The sequence below is a fragment of the Drosophila kikkawai genome, chromosome 3L (genome assembly GCF_030179895.1).
Source record: "Drosophila kikkawai strain 14028-0561.14 chromosome 3L, DkikHiC1v2, whole genome shotgun sequence".
NCBI lineage: Eukaryota > Metazoa > Arthropoda > Insecta > Diptera > Drosophilidae > Drosophila > Drosophila kikkawai.
This window is the reverse complement of record NC_091730.1, coordinates 16,903,449-16,921,108: the sequence shown is the minus strand read 5'-3', so window position 1 is coordinate 16,921,108 and position 17,660 is coordinate 16,903,449. Positions and strand designations below refer to the sequence as shown.

Genomic DNA, 17,660 nt, shown 5'->3' with positions numbered 1-17,660 from the left:
AAATAAACCGCAAAGCCAAAAAGAAAACAAACGCAAAAGAGCGAAAGGTAAATGAGAACGAGGTAAAAGAGAACAACAGCAGTTTCTGTAATAAACAAAAAGAAAAAAAAATAAAGAAAAAAATAAAATGTTGACGCAGTGACAACAATGACAAAAGCTGGCGTCATTAAGACGTGACAGAGCCAAGAACAACAACGAAAAAACCGCAGACTGACCGACCTACCCGACGACAAAAAAAAAAAGTAAAAATAACAATAATAATAATAACAAGCAGAGGAAGCGAAATAAATAATTGGGATAGGTCTGGGATACACGGCCACGGAAATACACTTATTAATACATTTTTAATGCCGTTGTTTATACACATACACACACACACACAACCGAAATGGGGCCACATCACATCAGTAATGCACATTTACATAATCTGCGTTTAATAACTCATGATGCCGTGGCAAGCGGTTCTAAAATAACTCGACTATTCTCCAACGGCTGGCCGGAAATTCCTTAGGGACAGCAGGGAACACACATTTCGAGTTTCGAGTTTCAGATTCGGGGGCCCAGCGATTTCCCCAAAGAATTTCAATGTTAGCCGCCACCGCCGCCGCCTTTGTAGTTTGCTGCGCATTTATAAATAATAAGAAATATCGATTTAATTTCATTTCGACGACTGCAGGAGCGCCACAAGCGAAAGCCCAAAACTGCAAACAAGGGACGAGGCCCACTCCAACCCATTCCATTTCGTACTATTTAATATACGACGAGTATGGATGGCACTCCCAAGCGAATGTATGGGAAAAAGGGGTCATGGTTGAGGCTGGCTGCCAATAGTAGTTGGTTTTGCCAAATGCCAATTTTTTGAGGAAACTTTTGGGGAAATGGACAGGAAAAGCCTTACAGAAACTATGAAAAGTCGTATTAGAAATACAAGGGAACTATTATAAGATAAAGAAGACATTTTTAGCAATGAATTCTTTATCTAAAAGACATTTCTTTGGACAATTAAGAAATATTAAGTATACGCAAGGTTATTACATATTTAGCAAAATACTAAGTTCCCATTCTCAACTCTTATTATAAAGAACAAAGGTTCATTTAGTACTAAGTAAACCTGACTAACTGCCAGAAATGCAAGGCAACATTTAAATTTCGTTTTGGAATTCTATTCTTTCGGATCCTATTCATTAGTCTTACATTACTCATTGCATGAAGCATCTCTTGTTTCACACTAATAGTAGTAAGTAATAGGTCCTTGATTCATCTTATTGTTTTGCATTTAAATTTAAACCCAGTTCATGATTAAGAAATCAAATGCGTAGCTATTTTAACTGAATATCTGATTCCCAGAAGTTTCCAATGCTTGATAGCTTGTATGCGTATTAAACAGTTTTTATCCATTACTTCCACAAGGTTGTCGGATGGACATCACTCATACGCAATGTTGTAAATAACTTTTGATTGAGGGTCAGTGGAAAATACGTGACTATTGGTAAAAAGTTAACGTTCAAATAGTTTTTAAGAAACGCCTAGAAGGTATTTGAACTAGGGAATAATTATAAGAATAAATGTATGTAATATAAAAGAATCAAAGATAAGAAGGCAAAATGCCTAGAAAACTAATAGCCTTAATTCATATTTAACAGAAAAGAGTATATAGTGAGATATATGAATATAATTTAAACTTCCGATAACTTCCCTAACCATCTTAGGAGTTCTTAAAATGATTTTCATTTTCTAAATAAATAATAAATAGTAAATAATATAAAAATCTCAAACTCACCCTCCAATTTCATGCCGACTTCGAGGCACTTCTGGAACCGGCAGTAAGGACACCGCTTGCGCTGCGTCTTGTCAATGTGGCAGGATCGCTCCGCCACACAGGTATACACCTTCTTGTTCTGCACGGTGCGCTTGAAGAAGCCCTTGCAGGACTCGCAGGTGAGCAGGCCGTAGTGATAGCCACTGACCTTGTCGCCGCAAACGGGGCACAGTTCCTCGAACAAATGCTTAAAATCGATCACCTCGCCGCCATGTCCTGGCGTGGCACTTGTGCCACCCATCGAGTTGCCTGGACCACCAGAGTTTCCTCCTGCTCCTCCTCCTCCGCCGCCTCCACCATTACCGCCGCCATTGCCCACAGAGCCGGAGGACATGTGACCGCCGCCGCCAGTGTTATTGTTATTGCCACTGGAGCTGGCCGCTTGGGGGAGGAGCATATAGCCACCGCCGACGGATGAGCCGCCGGAGCTGCCGTTCAGGAGGTTGCCGCCATTGCCACCGCCACCTCCGCCGCCGCCGGCACTTTGTTGGGAATGCGAGGAGGTGGTGTCCTGATAGCCTGTCGGAAATATATACTGTGAATCGAAATTGTATATATACGAGTAGGATGACGCGTTGAATTGATTGGCATTGTTGGCTATATTCTGTTGTTGCTGCTGTTGTTGTTGGTAATGCTCCTGTTGTTGCTGCTGCTGCTGGTGTTGCTGCTGTTGTTGCTGCTGCTGCTGTTGTTGCTGGTGGTGGGCATTGTGGTGTTGCTGATTGCCACCACTGTTACTTCCCGCCAATTGCAGCGTATACGCATTATATTCATGCTCGAACTTGGTCAAGACATTGTCATTGTTGTTATTGTTGTTGCTGCTGCTGGTGGTGCTGTTGTTGTTGTTGTTGCTACTGCCACTATTGTTATTGTTGCTGTTACCACCGCCGCCGCCGCCGCCCGTGGCCAGAGCAGGACTGGAGGGCTGCTGCTGCTCCAGCTGCATGCTGAACGGCGATATATTCAGCGACGATATAAACTGTACGGTCGCCTGTTGCTGATCCATTTCTAATAACATTTCATGTAAGTTTTATACCCTTGAATTCGGAAAGGTAATTAATTTTGTATGTATTCCTTTTCCTTTGGTTTGGGTTTTTGTAGGGATAAGGGTTTTTTTTTATATTTTATTTCCTGGACGGAAGCTTTAATTTATTTATATTATAATTTGTTGTTTTCTTGACCTTTTGAGGGTGCCTCGCTCTCTTGTTTAAATTTGATAGTAAAATAGATCCTTGTAATCCTTGTACGGTGGTCTGGTTTTTGCACTCAATTTTTGAACATTATTTTTGAATATTTGCAACATTTTAAAGAGTGCGTGTGCTTTAACAGTGCTTCTTGTTAAAATGTATCATAATATCTTGACATATTTTAATGGTATTTAACACAGTAATATTATTTTGGTTTTAATTTCTTTGCAAGAAATGTTTTGGAATTGTTTCGCGGGGTTCTTTAGAAGAAGAAAAATGTATTATATACAATTTTGTTTTTTATTATGAATTATTCTTTATAAGAAATGTAATTATTTAAATTTTTTTAAGGGTTTCTGATATTTTTATGTATGTTATTATTTGTTGTAACGAATATTCCTTTGAAGAAATGGTTTGCGTTGTTCGCTTAAATTTTTTAAGTGTTATTTTGCAGGTACTTTGACGAGGTGAGTGAGATATATATTAATATATAATATATATTTTTATGTAGAGTTGACAGCAAAAAGGATGATTTTTTGTTTATAAACTTTTGTTTCTATATATCCTACTATGTATATTTATTGATTGTGTGCGTTGTTGAATTGAAACGATTGGCAAACACTCGATTTTGTTGTAGTATTTTTTCACTTTTGCATTCGTACGTTGTATTCTTTTTCCTTCTTTTATTTTGATTATTTTTGTTGATTGATTGAAAGTGGGTCACGGATCTAATTGCACTCTATATACACTTGTGCACATATTTTATTGAATTTTCGATTTTCTTATTTGTTGCTTGGATTGCGGATTGTGGAGAACACAAACTTTGTTGTTGTTTAAACTTTAAACTTTAAGCATACACTCACGCAACGCAGCAAGAGAACATAATCCTGGGGCTGTTTTCTGCTGTGTGTGAGTGAGGTGTGCAGCTTTAATTACACGCTGGATATATTTTCGCAGATATTCGCGAATGCAACTTCGCATCGGTTATACTTTTTATCTATGGTATTTCGCAACGGTGGTGGCTGCTGCTTTGTTTATTTTTTGTATTTTTTGTTGTTTCGATATCGACGATATTCGGGTCACCGCTCACACGCGCACATTTTTCTTGTTAATAATATTTCGTTAGCTGTAACTTTTGCGTGCCTGTGTGTGTATGTCGGTTGTGTGTGTGTGTGTGTAAGTTATATAGACTGTGCTGTGCGAAAAACACGACCAACATCAACCACGTATCTCGATTGACTAAACCCAAGTAAACGGCGAGGATACCGCAATACACTATAGTGCTGCCGCTGCCTCAGTCGGCGTCGCTGCTCTGGCTGGCAGCGCTGCCTCGGTCGCTGTCGGCGTTACACTCTCGCTCTCACTCGACAGTTTCGGGTATTACGTATACGCTCGGTGGGTCGTTCGTTTATTTGCTCACTCGTTCGCGGGCTTGTTCGTTTCACTTTCGATAGAGCTGGGCTCTCTCGCTGCTTGTGCTCCACCGCTCTCCCGCTGGCACACTCTCTAGCTGCGGCTGCTGGCACGTTCTCTCTCTGTTCGTATGCAAAGGCAGCGCTGCCTGGCTTGACTTAGTGCCCCCCTTTTTTTTGGGGCCTTTGTTTTTGTTGCTTTGCTGTTGAAATTCAAACTCTGACTCGAAACACAAACACAAGCGCAAATACAAGCGCCAACTCAAAGGTAAACGGAAAGCGAAAGTGAAACCTTTTGGCATGACTTTGGGCCCACTGTACACCACTGTGCGGAGCAACAACAATAAGTCATTCTTTCGGAAATACAGTCGTGGGCAAAAAAATAAAATCAATTAGATTAATTTGATGCTAGAAATGTACATTTTAATTTTAAATTGGTTTTATACTTTTTAGAATAGCTTTTTCTATAAAACATAAGAAACATTAGGAGTGCAAAACCCAAGCCACGTTTCTAAACTTTCTTCCTCAACTGTTTGGGATGATAGCCAAAAGCAACGGCATTATGAAAGCCTTTAAGCCTTAACTTTTCAAGTGGCTATTTTGTAATTTCTTACTCACTCAAATAAACTGGGAATTTTTCGTCTCTTCTTCAGCAGTTTTTTTTATATTAGTATTTTTTTCTTTTTGATTTTATTTGGTTTTGTTGCCACTGCAGCTGCTGCTTGGTTTAGTTTCTTCGTTTTTCTTTCCGTTTTGTGTCTGTGTTTTGGTCTCAATTAGTTTGTGGGTTTCTCATTGTTGTTTTTGCTGGTTTTGTTGCATTTGTTCATGACACGGTTTTCATGTGGCGCGTTTTCGTTTCCTATTTCTATGTTTTTTGTTATTGTTATTGTTTCGCCTATTCACGCTTTTTTTTTAATAAGCATTGCTTTGGGCTTTTTGCTAGTTTAATATAAAGTTATTGTGTCTCTTGGGTTTCTGGGGGTATTTCGGTTATTAAAATACAGTTATTAAGCTGTTGGGGAATTTTGTTAAGCTTATTTGTCATTCTTTTGAAAGAGTTTTGCATATTTGGTAATTCATAATTTGTAGTCTCTTTAGTTTTATATTTAGGCAAGAAGTTTTTTTAAGTTTTGTTGTATACATTTCAAAAGGTAATTTTTAAAATATATTTATGTTTGATTCTTTTTATAATAAATTAAATTTTATTGTATTTTTTAATTGTTTAATAATTTTTATTTTAGTGTTATCATTATTATTTACTGATTATTATAGTCCACGATTTAATACTTTTAATTGTATTTGTAATTTTAAAATTTAACTTTATCTAATCTTTTTTTATTACAACATTAGATTACAGTTAATTTGTAGTTGTTTCATGTTTATGGTAGCTTCAAACTAATTTTTATATTGTTTCTTTCACAAATGCTCCTCCCTTTGCCAGTCACCCAAAAAAATCAATTAGCGTTGCGTATACGTAATATTTTACGGGTAATTAACGTGCCCCAAAAAAAATGTTCGTCTCCAAAAGAAGAGACTAAATCACTCATTAAGAAATGCAAAATATTAACAACTCCGCGGAGTGGGTACCCCAAATAAGGATGCAAAGGCCCTGCCGATGGAAACCCCATTAAAAAGCCCAACCGAAAACCCAACCAATTGCATAAGATTCCGCCGAAAGGAGCATAAAAACTACATGTGTATATACCATATAATAAAAAACGTGGTCACTAAATAAACTTTCACTCCCCAGAGTCCAAGTCGGAGTCCAAGTCCGAAGCCTGAGCCCCAAGTCCAATTCCTTAACTAACCAAAAACGGAACTACAAAGCGGAGAAACAAAAAGAAGGGCCCCCATCATCACCCATTAAAAATCAGCATTTTTGAGGAGTTCATAAATAACAAAACCGCACAAAATATTTAAGATTTCATAATTATTTATAAACTTGTATTAACAAATAGAATAATAAAGATGATTTGTTTAATAAATATAACAACAGGAAATTTTTAAATTAATTTGAATTAGATTTAAATTATTAAAGAAGGTGTTTTCCTATCAAAGGAATTACAGCTACCTAAAATATTTTATTTAATATCAATACTGTTAAATATATTTATTTAATATATACCAATTACAGAAATCTCTTTGATAAATCCAACAATAATGACCTAAAGGGCTACAAAATTTATAAAAACGAGACCATAAAAGGAGGAACCTTAAAACCTCATAGGGAAAACCCGAAACCCCAAAAAACGAGAAGAAAACCGCATAAAATGCAGTTAAGAGGGAACTTTCAACGTGATGCACGTGAAAACGTGTCGCCCTCTCTTTCTCTCCTTTCAACCCCTCTCCCCTTTCCGCTCCTTTCTGTTTGCGTATGACGCAAAGGTAAAAAAAAGAGTTAAACACGTTTGCCACCTTCATGTAGGTTGCGGGGAGATTACAACATTTCAACGCTCAATTACCAAAGATGAAAGAAGACGCAACTTGGAGTCTTCAGAGACTCGACTCTGTCTTCTGCTTCTTCTTCCTCTTCTTCTCTACACTCACAGCGTACACATACACACATGTATGCTGATCTTACGAAATACCTCAAAACGCACTCAAAAGTTTACCCAAGAAAAAAGTACAGAAACAGAAAACAAAGGCTAAGGCAAATTTTCATTTCCTTCCCAAAAAAGAAGAAAACATATACAAATAAAAAAAATAAAAAAAAAAAAACGGAAAAATGTTCGTGACCGTAGCCAACAAGACTTTGGATCTCTGATCATATGGACAGCAGGTAATGACAAAACACACACATTCAGACTTATATGTACGTACAGTTGAGGTTAAAACAATAACAATATTGTAAAATATATATATATTGTTTGTATTATGTATATTTCTCATAATATACATAAGATACTTATGAATATATTATAGAATATATAATAAAACACAATAATAAAAAACGAATAAAAAGTGCACATTTTATCCAGTCATACCATCGACATTTAAGTAAAACACAGCTTTAACCGGTTGGGAATTTTAGAGTAACAAAAAGTTTTTCCTTTTTTTTTGCGAAACAATTTGAAAACATTTTGTATGGTCAGTATTATATTTTTAAAGCATAATTAAATATGCTAATAAAATTATTACATTTAATGGCTCCTCTACTCCCACCATATGTTTTTAGCCCTTTGGCTGCTATTATTTTGCCCATCACTGTGGCACCGTTTCACTCTCACTCTCGGTTTTGTTTGATTCATGCCAGCGGCAAACAGGTTTGAGTTTTGGGTCTTGAGTTTTGGCTGATAGCGAAGGAGAGATACGACTGCGAGAGGAGACCTACTTCTGCATAAGCGGCAGAAACTACAAAAAAAAAAAAATAAGAAAAAAAGCAACAGCACCTCAGCTTCCACTTCGCTACTCCATTTAAATGGCTCCGTGTAACCGTTGCCCAAATATGCCCGTCTATATGCACACATATATAAATATATATTCGTATATATGCACTAAAAAAGATCTGTTAACTGTTTTGGGTATTTTTGGGGCCTTTTGGCTCCGCGCTAGTTGGCTGCTTGGCGTTGGTTCTCGTTTTGCTTCGTTTCTGCGTCTGCATTTACGTTGCCTTTTTGACTTGTGCGCATGCGCAATGACTTTTTCGACAGTTGTTTGTCAATCGCTGGCTGACTGAGTTTCAGACTCGGCCACAGAAAACGGCAAAACGGAAAAACATCAACGGCACACCAATTGACTGCACAAAGTGCCCCACTGTACACACACAGTGGATACAGGCGGCTAAAATGTCAAGGGACAAGAAACAAAAGTAGAAATCGTTAGGGAACTAGGAAAAATTTTAATAAAATTCAAACTAAAAATACATTTTGTATTCTATTTATAGTAAAATAAATATATTTATATAGCATATTTAAAAGGCAATTTTTTTAAATTAAGAATTGTTAATCGAGGTATCCCTAGTACATTTTTTAAAAAGTGATAAATAGTACCACCTTTGTAAACCATTTTCTTTGAACTATTAAATTTTTTAAAATATTTATTTATTATTTTCCCTACTTGTAGATTGACATTTTCAAATCACTATGTGAATTTTTGTTGGTCTGCTTTCACAGTACATTAAAAATGGCCAAAAAGTGTGCTCAAGCTCGCGCTTGACTGCCAAAATACAAGAAAACAAAGCATTTTAGAGCTAACCCCCGAAATGCCCCGATCTCTGGCGATTTGTCGCCTGCGCTGGTGGCACAAATGTTAATGTCGTGTGGTAGGAAAATAAAAAACGAAGCACAGCGAATTTTTCAACTGTTTTAACTGTCGACTTCAACTGTATTCTGTTTTGTTATTTTTGGGTTTTTCATTTGGTTTTTTATTTCCCTTTTTTTCCTGCGATGACTGGACACCGGCTGATTGACGGACGGAATGGCAGAGGGATTGACTGCCCGTCTGACTGACGGCTGGCTGCCTTCGTTTAATTTCATAATAAAACATTAAACGTATAAAATGTACTCGGAACGTGCACCGCATACGAAAAGTCACCAAAATTGTCTTCAATTGTTGTTTGTTCCAACTGCATTTTCTTTATTTGAGGCCATTGTGTTGTTACTGTTGTTATTTTGGTCACTGAATCAGATTTGGAATCCGATTCGGATTCGGACTCGAAGGTTTTGTTTATTGGTTTTTTGTAGTTTTGTATTTTTTCGGTCGTTTCATGGGTCTTGTCTTTACGCAATCTACAGTTAATTTTCATTTATTTCTTGTCCGCGACTTAATTCTGAACATTTTCAAAAAAATAAAAAAAAATCTGGAGGATCAGCGGGGGCGGTTGGACATTTTAATTTATGTGTCGATTGCCAAATGTTTTGGGTTTTTTCTGGGTTTCGGCAACTTTAAGGCACAAAGCTTGTGTTTTGTAAGCACATTTTGCCCCGAAATGTTGTATATTTTGATCATATTGTCGGGTTAGTGTATGGGTCAGTTGTAGCTGACTTTTGGATTGTGCTGTACTGGCAGCGGGTTGATGTGGCAAGATTTTGACAGGTCGAAGGTGCGACTTAGGGTTAAAACAATATGTTGCCTTTATTGTAAAATATTTTAAAAATATTTAATATAATCAAATTGAATATTAGTATTTATCAGACAGATAATCAGTTGTTAAAAAATTCTGAAAATAACATTTCCTAAACAAAGTAATCCTGTGTCTCGAATCTCGAATTTCTTAAAACTGTTAACGGTATGCTTAACTGGGAGTTCAATTTACCTGACAATTAACTCACACTTCAACTTAGCGTAAATAAATAAGGTCGTGAGAGAATCCATAAACCCATTTAAATATTGTAATAGTCACCACGATCCCACGCACTTTCCCCTTAACATGCCCAGAATTTCTCAATCTACGATCACCATCCCTTTCCGCCCACGCTAAACCCTCTGCCACCCCCACCCCTTGCGTCGCTTAACCTCCGACCTTTTCAATTGCATCCCAAGACATACGAAAGAAGAAAAAAGAAGAGAAGAGTGGAGGAGGAAAAAACGAAATGCCGCAAACAAATTTCAAATGAGGCAGGTCACTTATTTCGACGACGCACTGGGAAAAAAATAAAATAAAAAGCAACAGCAACATTGCTTCCCCCCTTGGCCCACTTCCACCCACCGCTCTTCCTCCACCACTTCTCTTTCTCTTCGTTTTCTCTCTTGTGATTTTTTTTTCTGCTGTCGTCATCGCAAGTAAACACACAGACACACACATATGCAATAGCTAAATTTAGAAAATACAAAATTTGTTCATACAAACGCAGACAAAAAAAATTATAAATCTAAAAAAAAATAAACAACAAAAAACTCAAACAAAATATGAAAAAAGAAACAAAAAACTCGTCTTAACCTGAAACGAAACCTTGTAACATTTTTCCCCCACAAGCCGGCTACGAAACGGGGGGCTATTGGGGGGTTAAGTGCGCTTGAGAGAGCCTCTCTCTGGCGCTCTCTCTCTCTCTCTGTCGGTTGCCTCAGATCACTTTTGCTTTCAATATGAAATAATCGACAGAGGCAGAGGCTAGGCAGCGCTGCCGCCGTCGACGTCAACGTCACGAACAAGTTTCGCCCACAAGCGCTTGCTCTCGGCTTCTCTCTTTGCTGCTACTGCTACTCATAGCTCCAACGCTCTCAGCTTTTGGGGCCTGAATAATGTAATAAGTGAAAGTGTGTGTCGCCATGCATGGCTGTGTGAGTGCGCGACGACGACGGCGCGTCGCTGCCGCAGTTGACCTACTTTTTTGTTGTACAGATTCAGGTCTATGTTAGAGAGATTAATTTCGATTTCGTTTTCAGGCCTACATCTCTCTCACCCTCCTCCCCCTTTGCTAGTTCCCTTAACCGCCTGAATGCTAGAGGGAGAGAGCCCAGTGCCTTGGGTGTTGACGCCCTCTCTCTCGCTCTTTCTCCTTAGCGCCCGCTGTTCGCTGTAATGGAAAACTGTTGCCATGTTGGTGTAGGTTGCTATTGCTCTTATTAATGTTGTTTTTGTTGTTGCTGCTGCTCCTGGGACAAAATGGGAAAAATAACAACAAATGCCTTAGGATAGGTTCCAAACTCTATTTTTGTTATGAAAGTGTGTCTGCACGGGTGTGTGTCTGGTCTTGTGTGCTTCTGCTTTGCTTTCAGTTTCTCTTACTTATTCTGCTTCTTTGGCCTGGTCTCCATGTTAATGGGTCAATGGGAAATTTTGTGGGGCGTGTTGTGTGTTGGTTTTGTTGGGATCCCAAAAGAGTGGAAATTGGGCCTATATCTGAGCACAGTGAGTCCTCGAAAAGGAGAAAGCTTAATCCTTTTGTTCATTTTTTAAAAGTGATTATTTTGAAGTTCCTCCATTCAAGGAACACAAAAAATATGGTTGAGAAAAATTATTAATGATGAGATTTTTAATTGGAAACTAAAATTAGTATGAACCTCAAAGTATTTAAATATCAATATATTATAATTATTCTCATTTTAAAACCTTAAATTTTAATGGCTTTCTGAAGTTTATACCTGGAAGCTTTCTTATGTAAAACATTGTCGACCGGCTTACGTTCAGTTGCTAAGCGGTGGTAACTTTAGGTAACTTTGTTGCCATAAATAAACGGCTTAGGCAAACATCTGTTTGCGGATGGTTTTTGGCCTACACTTTCCTTCAAACGCTAATTGGGAGAGGTGGGAAAAAATAATGGTTTGGCAAGACTCCAAAAATGTGGGTTATGTCAACCCCAGGAACTTTCCGATGAATTAAGCTCGGAAAATGGGAGGTAAAGTACCCGGAAAATATATGCACAATACGATTACACAGCTACACAGTTACAGTCACTTTTCCACTCTACTTTTCTTATCAGACGCTCCCTTTTTCTTGTTCACAAGAAAAGAAAGAAATAATTCCGCTGATTGACAAATAAACCCAATTAAATGCAAAAAGGCGCGAATCTCAATTAAATTGAATATAAAGAAGTCACCACTTAAAAGTAAACAATAAATAATAACTTAAATAGTATGTATAAAGTTGACAAAGCACAATTAAATAAAAATAAATCGCCAGAAGAAGAAGAGTGAGGAAAACGATGACAGCGAAAAATGAGCAAACAACAAAAAAGGTGTGAGGGAAATAGAGAGGGCAAGCGGGAATGGGTGGACAGAGCGAGACAGAGATAGACAATGGAAAGAGCAAACATAGCAACAACGGCGATTACAACAAAATGCCAGCCACAAAGGCAACAACAATAGAGAGCAGCAACAATGAAAAAGGGAAGATGACTCAGAAGAAAGCCGAAGCCTATATACCCTTTTGCTTTTGATCCTCGTATATCCTAGGAATGGTTTAATTAATTTAATATTTTTTTACTCAATAATGTATGCTATACATAATTGGTTAAATTATGACACGTTAAAAATATTTATAAACATGAAATTCAGCATCATTAAATGTTATAAAATACATACATATTTATAAATAAATATTTTTAAAAATATTTACATAGATTTGTACGTAAAGAATTGATTACATAATCTTGTATAGTGTAAATAATTTATTTTCTTGATCTGGGTTATAAACCTAACAAAAATATGTTTAAAAGTGATTACGTAATAAATATACATAGAGATACCTTATCGCAATGTAAACTTCAGATATAAATTGTAAATTCCCTCTATATAAAGGGTATCAAAATTATACGATAAGCAAAAACAAAAACAATCGGATGGAAAGGGTGGGGAGGTGGCGACGTCGTTTTCTCTGCTCTGCGCTGACGTCGCGTTAACGCTGCACAAAATATTATTCAAAAAACCTTGACACACTTTTCATATGCCGCACAGACACAAGCACGAGCCACACGAGCACTAGCACTCACACAGATACGGCCAAGCACAAGCAAAGTCACAGATACAGATACAGATAGATTCGCCCAGGGACGGTTTCGACCGCAATTCGTCGCTGCTGCCACTGCCGCGTCGCTGCCTCTGCCAACGTAGCAGTCGACAAAGCTAGCCGCTTGAGGAGGAGGTCAGCTTAATGTAGATTTGTATTTCTATATATAAAATGTATTCAATACACTTAAAAATGGATTTAAAATGGTTGTAAATTTAAAAAAAAATTAAATTTATATCAATATTCTTTTTTAATATTAATAAATTGGATTAATTTCATAAATTATTAACTTTTTTCTATATGATTTTTATATATATTTACATGCCCTGCGAGTACTAAATATTTTTTACGTATACTTAATATTTCACTACGTATACGTAATATACGTTGCGTATACTTAATACTCTACGTATACTTGATTTTTTGGTTTTAATTATTTTATATTTTCAGTGGACATTATACAAAAAAAAAACTCGTAATACACATTTAGTCAGAGTGCACTTTTTCAATGCGCAATAAATTACGCATACCACACGTTGTACACCCGCGCCCACTCGCTCTCTCTTCTTTTATCCCCCTCTCTCTCTCTCCTCTTCAACCCTTTGGGCAAATTAAATTAATTAACGCATTTAAATTATTCAATATTTAATACTTTATTTGCTTCTTTTTATTTGCTTTGTTCATTCCATTAGCTATTATTATATATATTATATAGCATATTTGTAATGAGGTCAACTGAATGTTGTTTCTTTTTTGTTATTTTTGTAGATCGACGACGAAGTCTATGTCGGCTTCGGCGTCGGAGTCGGCGTCTCTGCCGCGTCTGTCTATAGTCTTGTCTGTCATGTGGAATGAATATCATCACAAATCGCACAAAAAAGTGCGGTGGAACAGGTGTGGCCCGTTGTGGTTTTCGATTGCCATGCTTTACTTATTTATTTATTTATTTATCATAATCAATCATTTTAGTAGGTTAATATGAGTATAAGTTTATTTGGTAAAGCATTATTTTTGAAAGAATGGGATTAAGATATAAATGGGGTTTACAATTAAGGAAGGTTGAGAACTAAAGAGTTCCTTATTTTATGATATTATAAAATATAATATATATTATTATAAAATTATTATTAAATTAGTTTGTTGCTTTATATTGAAAATAAAACATGGCATTATTAATTTATTATATTATTAACAAAATTAAATTTTCCATCAGGACAAGCTTATACAACGTAGAAGACCCTATTTATTATTATTTTAAATATACATTTGTTTTAATATTTAAATTTTATATTTAAATACTTTTTGATTAGTATAGTAAAATCAAATTATAAAAAAATAAAAACAAATGTGATTTACATTTCAAATATTCAACATTATTAAATAAAGGAAAAAGGTATCTAAAGTAAGCTTCATTTTCGATATCCTTCTTATATTTGCATTACTTTCCTTTTTAAAGCAACTTCACCGTTTCCTTTTCTTTATTGCATAAAATTCCCTTTGTTTTATTCATGTCTCACGTTTCTTTACTTCCCTTAATTTATATATTTTTTTCAGACTTGACCACGTGCTAATTGCTGACTAATCCCCGACTGGAATTTCAATTGCAATAAACTGAAAAATCGGATGGTTGTAAAAATTGCATTTTATTTTCCTTTCGGCATTTCTCAATGCAATTCGCATCGTGTGTTGTTCATTTGCTCGATTTTATGGTACCGATTTGGTGGTTCTTCTTCTTCTTTGGCTTGTTTGTGCAAAAAGAAGAGCGAGAAAAAAGTACAATAACAGAAAGAAACAAAAACTAAAGCGAAAAAGAAACAGAGACTGCAATTCATTTAAAACGACGCCCGCCCCCTCCCTGCCGACGCCTCTGCTGTCGTTGCAGTTGACGAAGCTCGAAACTAGGTCACGAGGCCACAAAAACAATTGCAGCCAGCAAAAAAAAAATATAAAGGGGGAAGGGGGGTTTTTTGCTTGGCGTCGGGGGTTTGCTTTTTTTTCTCCTCCTCTGCTTGAAATGCACTGCGCGCTTTCAAAGCGAGGGTGTGTGTAGACGACGACAACGACGCTTTTCTGGGCGGGTTTCGGGTCCTTCAAGCCTCCGCCCGATGCGTAGAAAACAAATGAGTTGCATTTGCCTGCAACTGAAATGAGGCGAGGCGCCGGTTGTGGAGGGGGGCTGGAGTAAGCCCCCATAGAAAAGGGGGGTTGGCTGCCGCTGTGGGACAGGACTTGTTTCTAGCTGCTTGCAATTTGGGTCAGCCAAAAGGAAACTTGACTAATTGAAAAAAAAAAAAAAAAACATTTTAGCATGCATTTTTGTGGCAGGCGGCTTCGCTTTTTTACTAATTAAATTAAAAGTTTATAAATAATTTCATTTAAATTCTTTATAATTTATTTATATATTTTTTATTTGTAATTTTAATTGACTTTTAAAATTTTAACATTTTTCTTCAACTTAAAATTTTTAAGTCTAGATATATATGTATATATTTTAAAAATTTTTTTTTTCAGCTTTTAAGTAAAATTTTATACAAATTAATATAAAATATTATAAATTGGATAATTTGAAATTTGTATACCCTTACAATTTGCCAAAGAATCAAAAATCGAACAAAAGCCAAAAATGTATTAATTTAAATTCGGTTAAAAATTTAACTTGCCACTAAATTGAATTACATTTTAAAGTAAATCGTTTATTTTATTTTAAATATGTTTATATGTATATTTATTAAATATAACTCAAGGTTGTTTTTGTAAGATAAAAATATAAAAAATGATGTGCTAATGCAACCAAGCTATTTTAAATATTTTATTACGTTCACAAAGTGGTAATATGTATTACAATATGCAAATATCAGATCTAAAAAATAGATACGTATATATATATCACATTTATCTTAAGTTATGACCACTCCATGCAACCCGCTTATCTTAGCACAATAATATATAAAAAGGTGGACAAAATATAAAAAAAATATACACCAAAAATAAAATAAAATAAACATAAACCCATCATGCTGGGGTGTGTATAGACATCGGTCTTTTATCTTTGAATCGAACATTTGTGTGTATATTTTATTAATGTCTTGAGTGTTGTGTACATTGTCTGCATATTTTTTGTATTTATTTAACAAAAAATGTTAATAAATGGCATAAGGCGACGGACAAGCTGTACATTATTTATGTATATGTTTAATGTTAATTGTTTGACAGCGGCAAAAAGGAAAATCTGCCCAATTAGGCAAACATGAGTTGGATTTTTCTCTGATTATTGTTGTTGAATTTGGACTGCGGCCACCTTGAGCCTTAAACAACAATAATTAACAAACCAACAATTTTACGTTTTTAATTCACATTTGAATAGCTTTCTGCTAGTGTGTGTGTGTCTCTGCTTCGCTTTTTCTTTATTGCTGTTGCGGTTTTTCATAAACATTGTTGCTGTGTCTCTGCGGTTTTTTGGGTTTTTGGCACAGCAAAATCGTTGAGATTCCAATGCTGAGCAAGCCGAAAACAGATTTATGAATCGCAAAAATCGCTAATATGCATAACCTACCTTATACTAAACCATTATTTATGATTCATTATAATTTACGAGAGCTACTCTACTTTTGAAATTGAAAAGAGTGAGTGGGTTTTTGTAAATATATAATATTAATAATATTTTGCTTTGACTTTAAAAATATTTACAAAATTAAAGAAGCTTTTTAATAAGTTATATTTATTTTTCCCCAATAGTAAAACTCTTTTTACAGCAAATTTAAACTTCCCAAAAAATAAAAGAGTGCCTTAACCACACGTTAAAAATTTGAAAAACCCCTCAGTATTGCAATTTCTGTTACATTTTCCTATTTAAAAGCCCAAAATCCGTTTCATCTTGCCAATCCAAATAGTAAACAAATAAATATTTACTTAAGAGCACCCAAAAAACCAGCCGCCAAATGCGAAATGGCGTCGATTAAAATGCCAAAACTATTTTTAATGGCGTTTTGGAAAAAAGAACAGAGACAAGTTTTTCAACTAAACAAAATAAAACCAAAGGAAAGGCGAAACCAACAGCAGACACAAGATAATCAAATCAAAAGAAGCCAAAAAAAAAAAAGAAGAGGAAAATCAGATGAAGAAGCTGAAAATATATAATACGTATGTGTGTACATATATAAAATAAAAATTTTGCTTCGTCTGGCTGCTGTCAAAAAGACGTCGGCATCGACTTCGACATCGCTGGCGTCGCAGCTGCAGCGCTGTCGCGTCGCCTCGTTGTTAGATATGGTGACCCACTAACCTACTTTTTCTGAAAAAGTATACGCACACAGACACCCGCACGTATTTGTATACCCTTTCGGAAGGTACTATAATCTCAAGAAGCTATAGAAGCATATAGAAATACATGTCCGGTTGTCCGAGTGTCCTTTAATATAATAAAATGTGATTATATTGTGTCAAAATATATCTACAATACAATATTGTAAATATGAATGTATAATTTATTTATTTATATATTTTTATGACTTCAATATGTTATATATATTTTGTTTAAAGTTAAACTTAAATTTGGTTAAAAGTTTTTATATAAACTTAAGCGTTTTTTAATATAAAATAGAGATTTATGCTTTATTTTAGGTTCCCTATATTATTATTATTATTTATTATTATTTCTTCTTTTTTTTGTAATATCAAGGGTATTAATTTTTCGTTCTCCCCGTCTCTTTTTTCTTTTTTTTTTTTTTGTGATTAAAATTATATAAACAAAGTGGAAATATTCAACAACGCAATCGACACAGAAACAAAAAAAAAAAGCAGAAATAATGAAAATGAAAACGCGTAGAGAGGAGCATGTTACAAGAGTGTGTGCG

General features: G+C 35.6%; 1 protein-coding gene across 1 annotated transcript in view; it reads right to left on the bottom strand.

The window, feature by feature from the left end:
* ftz-f1 (ftz transcription factor 1) overlaps window positions 1-17,660 on the bottom strand; it is a 46,259-nt gene that overhangs the window by 12,997 nt on the left and 15,602 nt on the right. Inside the window, exon 3 of the mRNA XM_017182140.3 lies at window positions 1,781-2,338. Within this exon, the coding sequence (XP_017037629.1) occupies window positions 1,781-2,338 (558 nt within the window). The remainder of the gene's footprint in view (window positions 1-1,780; window positions 2,339-17,660) is intronic.